Raw genomic sequence first — 11,411 nt, forward strand, 5'->3', positions numbered from 1 at the left:
TGATTGTAAAACTATGTTTTAACTTAATAAAATTTTTAAAAAACATATCCTTGGTAATATATACAACAGTATCTCCATGTTGATTGACTTGTTTCTCCCTAATACAACTGAAGCTTCAGATGTTGAAGGCATGATTTCCCCCTCATTTCTGGCGTGATGATTCACCTCCTCTTTAGGAAAATCTTCCTCCGTAGAAAATAGATTGGGATTTTTGTGCCTCCATTTGCAGACATCTCCAGATTTCTTGTATGATCTTTCTACAGTTGCCTGTGAATAACATTGTCTTCAATTTCTCAATTCTCATGCAAAAAGACAACAGCTGAATTAACTTTGAAAACTATATACAGGATACTTCTCTAAATAGGTAAAAACTACATGTACATATAATTAAGAACAAAGTTTAATTTCAAGCTTAGTAAGACTCTGAAAAGAGTTTACTATTTGATATAATGATGATTGATGATGAATAAATATCCATCCAAGAAAAAGAAAATGTTTACATTGATTTCATCAAGATCGAGCTCGGCTTCCAGTTCCTCATGGCACTTGTCTTGATCTAGATTTGAAATATACAAGAGATGTACAAAGGTTTTAAAACAGAAACTTATCAAATATTCTTATCTTTAACAGTGTCAGCAAGATTCAATTCTCAATTCTGATGTAATCATGGTATTCCCTCCAATATTAAGAAACCAAAATAAAATAGATATTTTCTAGTAGATCATTGTTATTGGATTTAAAATTAAAATTCCAAGTAAAGAATACTTACATTAACATGCAAGCTTGGTTCATATGGCTCTCAAAGTGAGATTACAGCTCAACATCCAACATGTTAGCTCAGTAAAATATCCACTGTATTTCTTCATGTATAGGACACAATAATAATTTTCCTCATTTTTGTTGATTGCCTTGCCCTTATGATCAATTTTGATCACCTTTTTGTCTACTGCAGCCATCTCATAAGAACATGACTCTCCACTACCGTCGCTCGTTGATTGTTCACTTTTGTTGGGTGAACATTCAACCTCTATATCTAGCTTATCAAAGTTGGAGGTAGGCTTTGAACTCACAAGGATCATAAGAGTGATCAGATTGAGGAAAAAGAAAACAAAAACCTTGCTAAGGCCCGACTCAGTATTAGGTCTCAACCGAAACTTAAGAAAAACAGGATCAAAGAAAAAACAGATGAGCCCCTGTGACAGTACACATATATTATCACCCAGAAATTTAACTACTTTTACGAAATGAGTTCTCAACTTAATAACCGATCTTAATAGGTTGAAACCAAACATAAAGTTTGTGATGCAGAATAAAATAATCCTCCAATATCTCAGAAAATGGCGCCACAAACACCGTGTTCTTCCATTTACTTCACTGGTATAGTAGCGTTCTGTTTCCATCAATGTCTTGGAAAGATACGAATCTTGAGTGTCGACATCACAAACATTTAACCAAAGCGAATGGAAAGAATCTGCCACCTTTTTATCATTGTGGGAAAATCTTGAGATAATTCCGTTTGAACAAAGCAACTCTACATCTCTAGGTTGTCTAATGAGACTACACATGAAAGAGACATAAGCAGTCAAATCTTTGGAGTTTCTCTTAGAACGCTGCTCGAAGGCCACACAGTTGTTAAGGATGGTGATAAAGAGGTCATTGATGGTTACAGGTGGGATTGTAAGCGCTCCGTTCTTGAAATTGACATCTGTGAACCTATCAGCTCTTCTTGTCCTCAACTCTATACCTGATGTTCGGAGTGCCATTACACTTTTTATTAAGTGAACTGGAGGCGGAGGATAACATTGTTGTTCAAGTTGGACTCTCTTTGAGATTGATGGGCGGATAGACTGGAGAAACAACTCAAGCAAATGGTCCGCTTCCAAATGGTTGGACTTGTAACTGAAATCCATGGATCGAGGGAAAGCTAGATCAAAAAACTTCAAGGCCATAGTCGGTAAAGAAACTGTTGCTGTCCTTTCGCTCTCGGATAAATCAAACAACTCTTCCAAAACAAAGAAAGGAATTTGGTTCTCTAGCATAAGCAGGTCTTGAACAAAAATGGGTATCCTCCATGGTTCAATGGGGAAAACCCCATGATCAGATTCTTCACTCCTACCAAAATGGCGCAGGACCTCTATAATGAAACATCCGTCAACTAACAGCATTTCAACGAATTCGGGACTGGACATTGGCATATCCTCGGCGTAGCATCTTCTTGCACGCCATTCCAGTGTCATCATATGTCGGACAAAGAAGCATAAATCTTTGCCTTGATTTCTTGCCCGAGACATAAATTTGTCAAGAAAGGAGTACTTGTAATTTTCAAGTGGAAGGTTTTTGGACTTGTGATAAGGGCCAATAGAAGCCAACTGAGGCTCCTGGAATTCTAATCCAGGAAAAGGAGTTCTAAAGATGCTGGGATCAGACGAGCTACTACAAGATTTATCTCCATGATGATACACTTTTTCCTCCCCAATCTTAACTGAAGCTTCAGATTTTGAAGGAATGATTCCAGAACAAATTTGAACACCACGATCCACCCCCTCTTCAGATAGATCTCCCTCCGCAGATTCGTGTTTGGGTTTATTCCGCGGTATTGCCTCCAAACGCTGCAACCGCAGTTGCTTCTTAAATTTTGCAATGAAGTCATCCGCATCAATATTCTCTGAAGCTTCAGATAGATCTAACTCCCCAGATTTGAGTTTGGGATTATCTGCCCTTGCCTGTGAAACACTTTGTCTTTAATTTCTCAATTCTCAACCAGAGACAAACCAATGGGAATTTAAAATTAAAAACTATTGGATTAAAAAACTACCTTGTCTCTAACTTCTACAACGAGAAAAAAGCAATTAGTTTTGAACAAAAGGAGAAAAAAAAAGTTCAATTTAAGCTTCATAAAATTGAAATTACCTCCACTTCCCCCGATCCTTCATCGTCAGACTTGGCTACCTGGGTCCTCGATTTGCTCCGCTTCCTCATCGTAAGACTTGTCTTGTTCTTGTCTTGCTTGATCTCAACGGGTGGAGTTCAAATTGCTTTTGCAGAGAAAAAGTGAGTCGCCACTTCAAATTACACTTTGTTTTTTTCTTCAGGGAAATGCTAGGGGCAATCGTCCCTACAATCACCTCTTCAACACTCGCAGATACAAAATGTCATACAAAAAGTCTTTTTTTTATCTTTTACCAAGAAACAACAAATGAATCCCGTTTTCTGTAAGCCGATTTTGCAATCCACGGTAAGTTATTACAATCAGCCGTTGAATTGAGAATTTAATAGTTGGATTAATTCTTAATTAAATATATAATAGTTAATTTGAATAAACTAAATATTTTTTAATTTATCAAATAAGTTTCCTTTTTTTTTATAGAATTGAGAGAATGAGGTTCACGCACGCGTCGTTATCTAACAGGACGCATTGATTTATTTTGATTTGATGTCTTGTTGTCATGGCGAACAAAGTTGTAACAAAGTCATTCTCCTGCCCACCTAACCAAAGCTGACCCTTCTGCCCACCTAACCAATTCCCTCTGAAACCCAAACTAATCTGAGTACAGCCCAATTTATAATATCAGCTAAAGGGATGTTAGAATAGGGAGAAAGTAGAGCTTTTAACATCTTTATTTTGGGATTTTTATATTATATTTATATTTAATAGGTATTTTAAATTTAAATGTATTTTTATTATTTAATGGTATAGAAACTAAACCCATAGCCTGTTAAAAAAAATAATAACTAAATTTTATTTTTTATTTTTTTTGTATATTTAAGTAATTTTTTTACAAATATATATTAGCATATATATTTTAATAAAAATTATTAATTTTAAATAATAATTTATACTATTTTATAAAAAATTTATATACTAAATATATAAAAATATATATAAGGTATGAATACTCCATCTTGATAACTAATAAAAATTTAAAATTATATTTATTTCCAACCACACAATATAATATTCACCCTCATAAAAATTGAATTTCATATCAAATATGGATAAAATTAATATCTCTAACCAAAACTTATTAAATTTGGTAAGTTACTATTGATGAATGGCAATTTTATGCTGAATCATCTTCAACACTATTTGCATTGACAACTTCACATTGACCCTTTTATCTAATTTCAGTTCCCATCATCAAACATCTGATTTTGTCACTATCATATTATCATCCAACAGTCTAATCTTGTATATCCCATACTTAAAAGTTGGGACTTACATGTATTCTTATTCTCCGCAACTAAAGCTATCACCATAACAAATAAATGAACATAAAACCAGATCATATATAGATTTTTAAATATAAGATAATGGCCAACAATGATTTTTTATAAAAAAATAATGTTCCTACTTTCGCCACAAAGGAGTCTTTAAGGTGCTCAAACAAACTTGAATTTTTATTATTTCATAATCGCATTATGGGATGCCCAACCCTTGCATCAGACAAGCAATCCAAACAAAAAACTTTCGGGTACTATCAAATTTATGCCTACCCTCTGAAACAAACTTCCAGCACGCTAAAATTGCAGCGTCCCTCAGTAGCAACAGTGTGCCTCCAAATATTTAGTTGCGATTTGCTCCAACCAGCGCAATGTGCTCAATTAGGTCAAGTACTCGGTTGCTGTAACAGAATTTCAGGAAAACCATCAGACAGGATGGTATGTATTTCGTGTTAGAAAATATAGAACCATCACTCAATTATGTACTCCACTATGGTGTTTGTTTGTGTCTGCACCTGCAGCAGGGCAATACGTGTGTGCACAGGAGTAAGTCATGAAAAGGCTGGGTGTGTGCCTGTGCACGAGTGGGTGAGTCTCTCAGAGAGAGAGAGCTTGCTTAAAACATACCTGTAACCCCATTCATTGTCATACCACGCGACAAACTTCATGAAAGAAGCACTTAACGCTATCCCAGCTTTGGCATCAAAAATGCTCGACCTGGAATAAAAAAGCCCATTAGAACCTTAAATGCCATCAATCAAGAAATAGGAAAAAGCACATACATTAGAATCTATAATTCACTGATCGCCAAATCTAAATGAAGCAGCAAACTTGGAAGCCTTAAAAAATACAGCAATACTAGATAAACCAATTGAACATTAGGGTATACCTGCAAGCATTACTTCTCAATTGTACAAAAAAAATGAACACTTTCTATAAGACAAGAGCACAGTCAAAAACACTAGGACCTTTACTGGCTAAATTATACACAAAAAGGTGGCAGCCTCCACACCTCATATGAATTAGACAATATATCACATCACAGCAAAAGGCATATGCGGATGGATGTGTACATTAGAGAGAGAAAGGAGAATACCTTGAATCACCAACAAAATCATTAGAGACAACATCTTCATCTGTGTATCCAAGAATGCCTTTAAGTGGCCCCTCTGCAGCATACCTTCATTTAAAAATCAATGTAGAATTTCAGTGAATGTGAAATACAATCAAGTAATAAGGCAAATGAAAGAATAAATAGAAAACAAAAAACAAAACAAAAGAATGAATGAAGAGAAAGGAAGGAATAAAAAGGATACTTAAGCCAAAAGTTAGAAAACTCACTTTATGACTGCTTTGACATCTTCATAGGAGGCACTCTTCTGAAGTCGACAAGTTAAATCCACAACAGAAACATTGGGTGTAGGGACACGGAATGCCATTCCAGTAAGCTTTCCATTGAGTTCAGGAAGAACTTTTCCAACAGCCTGTAAGAAAAACACAGAAATCATAATTTAATTTTAATTACAACCATAGTTCTGGATCTCAGAAACCGTGCTGGATTTATAAATCCGGCAATTTCCCTCTCATACCTTTGCAGCACCAGTTGAACTAGGGATGATATTTTGGCCAGCTCCTCTACCCCCTCGCCAATCCTTCATTGAAGGGCCATCGACAGTCTTTTGTGTTGCTGGATATTAAAAACTACAACATTGTCATAACAATGCAATATCACGTGCAATGAAAAAGAATTAGGAGCACATAATGACTGTATACCGGTAGTTGCATGGACAGTTGTCATTAAACCCTCAACAATACCAAATTCCTCATGAACCACCTGCAACATGTTATCACAAAAACTAAGGAAAAATGCTTAAAAAAAAAAGGCAAACCAGATGCTTCGTGGGAAAAATGGCCAGATTAATCAATACTGTCAAATCCAAGCACAAGGAATTGTCATCCGCCGTGAACTCAAACATACAAAAGCAAAATCTCACAAATTAAACGCAATTCCCCATGTTTAAGTCCTACGAAGTGAACAGTAGCCCTTAGAGAACAATGCAAGAACAGATTTAATTTAAATGCCCTTTCAGATTTTAGTTTAAATGCCCTTTCTAATGATGAGATTAATATGCTTAAAATCTGAGAATGCAATTAGACCTTGGCAAGAGGAGCAAGACAATTGGTAGTGCAACTAGCATTAGAAACTATGTCCATGCTTGGCTTGTAGGTCTTCTCATTTACTCCCACCACAAACATAGGTGCATCAGCTGAAGGAGCTGAAATTACAACCTTGTTGGCACCACCCTGCGAAACAACATTCATGGAAGTTCAATTTGCAGCATTTGGACAAGAGCATGCACTTGTGCTATGTGCTGACAGGAACTAAGATAACTAACCTCCATATGTGCTGAGGCCTTAGCTAATGTTGTGAAAACACCAGATGACTCAACAACAATGTCAGCCCCATAATCACCCCAAGGGATATCTGCAGGGTTCCTGGTGGATATTATTTATATGTTATCCCAAGTTGAGATAGTTAATAGCAATAATTTAATGAAATCAAAGAAAAGCATTTTATGTTGTCATTTGTAAATTTTATGCCATGAGAACAACACATCGTAGAGAAGCTAGTTCTAATTCCAATCAATCATTCCAGAACAAACTCTCCCGAATAATACCTTTTGCTTACAACCCGTATTTGCTTGCCATTAATTTCCAAGGTGGACTCATCCAAAGCTCTGATGGTTCCCTTAAAGCCTCCATGAGTCGAATCGTATTTAAACATATAAGCCTGGATTAAAAAAGGATAATATTGAATACAACAATTGTCTAATGACCTAAAGAATAAAAAGGAGAGATCATGGCATGTAATGAAAAGAAAAGAAAAACCAGTGGCCTCCACACTTTATACATGAAATACTGCATATGTCCAGAATTGTTGGCATCTTTGGTAAGCCAGGACAAATATAGATTCATGAAAGAGAGATATCTTATTGAAATTGAAACTAAATATATTCAAATTTAATGGCACTACAAGGATATTGACCAAACCAAAAAGTACAAATCAACATACTTACCATGTACTTGGCATCAATAAAAGGATCATTGACTGCTACCACATCAATATCATCCCTTGAGATTGCTATTCGTAAAACCAACCTTCCAATCCGACCAAAACCTGCCAAGGTTCATTGTCAAAAACGAGTTGTTACATGCTACATCGTGCTGAGTAGAGCAACAGGGACTTCTGAATTAAGGTAAATCTACTTGGTTTTGGACTTCAGGACTTAAAAAAAATACTTTAACAGAATTCTAATTCTCTGCCACCATTAGTCCACTTGCTTACAAGGGCCATCCAGCAAGATTCCCAAAATGTTTTTAGCTCCATCTACCTCAAAAAACAGTTCCTAAGCACATACCAACAGCAACTGAACTAAAGGTCAAAAGCTAACTGAAGCTTAACAAATTATAATGCATCAGAATAGCAATTTAAGCATCAACCTGAATTCCAATTTAAACATATATAGCTTGTGAAACATATCAACCATATATACTCTAATAGTACATATGATGTATGAACTGCAGTTCTTCACAACTTTTTCTTTCCCAGGAAGGGTTGGGTACCACAAGTCTAAGGTTCCTATCAGAAACCCGATCCACACTTACCACATGAGCTAAGCCTGGGATAGTTCTCTTCTATTTTGCAAGCATACCCACAACAACCCAAACACGCAAAATAACTGAATAGAAATAATTGCTATGGAGAATAAAGAAACAACATGGCGAAGATGCATACAATTATCAAATAAAGCAAAGCAAAACTTAATCCAAATAAGAAAAACGCACCATTGATTCCAATCTTTGTCTTCCCACTGCTCCATGACTCTAAACAAATTAAAAACAAGCCAAAAGCAGAACATCAGTGCATACAACTTCTCAACTAATTTGAAGAGAATTAAATAAGCCTCTTTCTCCTTTTTATCCTTCCCTAGCATAAAAAACAAGAAAAAAAAAAAAACGCAATTCTCACTTGGAACTGCAGGAGGAATTTCAGTAGCAGTGGCTTTGATGGGTTGGATACTCCTTGAATAGCATTTCCTAAATGGATGAATAATTTTTTAAAACCCTTTAGTATCGGATGAAAAGACCAAATATTTGCACAATGAAGAAAACCATGAAAAACCAATACGTGATAACTCAACTGTAAGGAAGAAGAAGATCTAGTTGAAACTGCAGCATCAAAAAAGGAGTTGAGATTTCCACCAAAACCAATGCTTGAAACCTAAATAATATATCATTATTATTCAGATTGCCAATAAAAAGTGAGTTGAGATTACCTACTAACAACATAACATAGCATTAGTATGGAAAACAATTAACATAAATAAACTATAAAAAAAATTCATTCTAAATGAGTTTTTCAAATTTCCTATATTCATCAAAATAACGAAAACGACTTAACAAGTAAGGTTCTCTCACCAACCAAAAAAAATGAAACATAACAAAGTAAAAGAAAATCAATATTTGCACATTTAAAGAAAATAAAAAATGCATGACAAGGTATTGTAATTTCTAAGGATCCTTTTGGTTACCGAGAAAACGTCCTAGAAAAATAGCAAATTTCAGTCATTCAGCTTAAGTTTAGCTCAGCTCTTCACATTTGTTTTCCTTTAAAAGCCGCAAAAGAATATACAAGAAAAATCGTGTCACTTATTTTAAAAGGTGTACGGTGTTGATCAGAGGAAAGTAGAGGACCTTGAGGCGATCGGAAGGCGAGGGACAGAGGTCGGACCGAACCGAGGCTTCGATGAGAGGGGTGGTGGCGGCGGCGGCGGCGGCGGATTTGATGAGAGAAGAGAAAGCCATTGCAAAAGCTCTGTGTTGAGAAGAATAAGAAATTAAAAATAAATAAAACCCTAAAGAAACTTGAAGAAGAAAGAACAAATGCTTTTCGGCTTCTGAGAGCCCAAATGAAATGATTATGCTTTTAAAAGCATATAAGATTCAGAGCATGTAAGAGAGAGAAATTTTTTTTTGTTTTTTTATGCATTTTTTATAATTTTAAGTATGACAAAATATTATAATATGAAAAAAATCGTATTTAAATTTAATAAAGATAAAATAAGTATATTTGGTATTTAATTATGAATATAAATTACAAAATAATAATTTTTATATTTTACATTAATTTATAAAAAATTATCAAATTTATTTTTAGTAAAAAAACAATTGTTTTAGAAATTTTAAAATGAAGAAAATAAAGAGCGGAGTTTCTTAAGAACAGTATCGGAAACTACCAACCCTTCTTCGATCTCTCTGAGATTTGACTCATTTTAAAATGATTGAAAACAGCTCACTGGTTTTCCTGTGTGTGCATTCTCATGGTAACCATCGTTGGTTTTCGCTTTCAATATTTGCCACGTGTCGGTTTTGTGAAATCTTGTATGTCCATTTTGGTCATTTGCAAAAGTCGTTTCCATGCTTCCACCTTCCTATAGAAGATACGAATTTTTCAAAGCTCGTCTTGGTAGATATTTTTGCTTTTTATTTTTTATTATTTATTTTATTATTCAATTTTGATAAAAAATTAAGAAAAACATTTCACGTTGTCAAATAATATTTTTTTCCTTAAAGATTTTCACATCAATTTTTAAACCAAAATTTTGTAAATCGCCACTCCAAATCACAATGTAAATTAAATCATAATGTATTTAATCAATTTTATAAGAAAAAATTTATTATTTAATTACATTAATTTTATGTATCTTTTAATTATTTAATTTTCAATTCTCAATAATATAAAATATTTTAATAATATTTAATTTTTAATAAAATATAAAATAATTTTTATAATTAAAATTCAATTTTTTATTTCTAAAATTAAATAATAAAACAAATGAAAGAGCTGAAGGACGTTCCATGAGAGCGCTGGCATTACATGATTTTCCCAAGAAAGAAAAAGTAGTTGAGTTTGTCGCGTAGGTAAGGGAAACCAACTCAAAACTCAGCTGAGTCCTCGAAAGCCACGTTGGAGCGATGTGGCCCAATTTACGGCTCTTGCCGCAGAGAGGTTGGTGGGTGGTAGGTTTGTTTCCACTTCTCTCATTCCCTGCTGCTATCTACCCCGTCAGGGATGGAATCAAGCTAAACTCGTAAATATTTGATTTTTTATTTATATTTATTTATTAAATTTAATAAATAATCATAAATAATATTTTAAAATTTATTATAAATTACAAATATAATAAAATTAGGTTATATATCAATTTATTTATGAAAATTAATAAAATTTCAATAACCAATTTATGAATAAACTTAATTTATGTTTATTTATAAAATTTAAAAAATAATTATGAATAATATTTTATAATTTATAAATTTAATAAATAAATTATTAATATAATAAAATCCATTCATATTCGATTTATTTATACTTATAATCCCATCGTTCTTAACTTATCAAGTGTTAAAATTTTTTTTTATCTATTAAATAGGGGATAGAAGATGATAATATTCGAATTCCTACTTTATATATTTTCTTAAGATTTTTTAATTATTAGATCAAGAAGTTGAAAGCATCAAATGTCTAATTTCACAAACCTAAATTTAGTCCCTTTCCAACAAATCAAATACATCATTTTCATAAAAGATACAATAGTTTGTAAAAATATTTTAGTGATTGAAATTTAAGATTTTATTTTAAAATTTTTATTGAAAATTTTAAAATTGTTGCTTTCTCTTCAAAATTTTAGTTTTTATAAGTGAATTTTTATTTTTTTTAATGATTTTATACAAGATAATTTATGTGATTATTAAATGTAAACATGTCCATTACTTTAAATTATACTCATCAAAATTTATTTATATCTTATAATTTTGTATAAAATAAATTATTTTCAATAAAAAGTAAAATCGTTGTTTTCTTTTAAATAATTTTATTATTAATGATAATGTTATTTTGGTGTTTTATGTTAGATAATTTTTTTTTTATGTAATATCATTAGTAACCAAAACATTTTAATGATTTTATTACTAAAAATAATTAAATTAACACAGTAATCTTTAAAGTGATACCAAACATAATCTTTAATGTCATTTCTGTAATTGCATTTATATGAATTTAAAATTTTCACATCAATTATACTGATTATTGTGTTTGATAAAAAAAAAAAAGATAAATTAAAAATTAT

At 32.8% G+C, this 11,411-nt stretch overlaps 2 protein-coding genes across 3 annotated transcripts; both read right to left on the minus strand.

Moving 5' to 3' along the window:
• Positions 1–3,408, minus strand: LOC111288169 (UPF0481 protein At3g47200-like). Of its 2 annotated transcripts, XR_002690064.2 has the most exons (4): positions 2,911–3,408; positions 770–2,723; positions 501–556; positions 1–267 (listed from the first exon to the last, which is right to left on the minus strand). XR_002690064.2 is itself a non-coding variant. In XM_022878939.2 (3 exons), exons 1-2 carry the CDS (start codon positions 2,977–2,979, stop codon positions 789–791), a joined length of 2,004 nt encoding a protein of 667 aa, XP_022734674.2. In that variant the 5' UTR covers positions 2,980–3,329; the 3' UTR covers positions 1–267; positions 770–788. The 2 variants fall into 2 exon arrangements, 1 of the variants encoding a protein (XP_022734674.2); XM_022878939.2 differs by lacking the exon at positions 501–556 and having other exon boundaries at positions 2,911–3,329.
• Positions 3,409–4,304: 896 nt separating this feature from the next.
• Positions 4,305–9,189, minus strand: LOC111287673 (glyceraldehyde-3-phosphate dehydrogenase GAPCP1, chloroplastic). Its single transcript, XM_022878347.2, has 14 exons — positions 8,977–9,189; positions 8,424–8,503; positions 8,252–8,319; positions 8,068–8,106; positions 7,299–7,399; positions 6,900–7,012; positions 6,618–6,717; positions 6,379–6,525; positions 5,995–6,055; positions 5,811–5,908; positions 5,563–5,705; positions 5,318–5,401; positions 4,849–4,938; positions 4,305–4,622 (listed from the first exon to the last, which is right to left on the minus strand). The coding sequence occupies exons 1-14, from the start codon at positions 9,085–9,087 to the stop codon at positions 4,565–4,567; spliced, it is 1,293 nt and encodes a 430-aa protein (XP_022734082.2). The 5' UTR covers positions 9,088–9,189; the 3' UTR covers positions 4,305–4,564.
• Between the last annotated feature and the right edge of the window lie 2,222 nt (positions 9,190–11,411).

Source organism: Durio zibethinus, chromosome 4 (genome assembly GCF_047325235.1).
Source record: "Durio zibethinus cultivar Kanyao isolate XHJ-2024 chromosome 4, ASM4732523v1, whole genome shotgun sequence".
Lineage (NCBI taxonomy): Eukaryota > Viridiplantae > Streptophyta > Magnoliopsida > Malvales > Malvaceae > Durio > Durio zibethinus.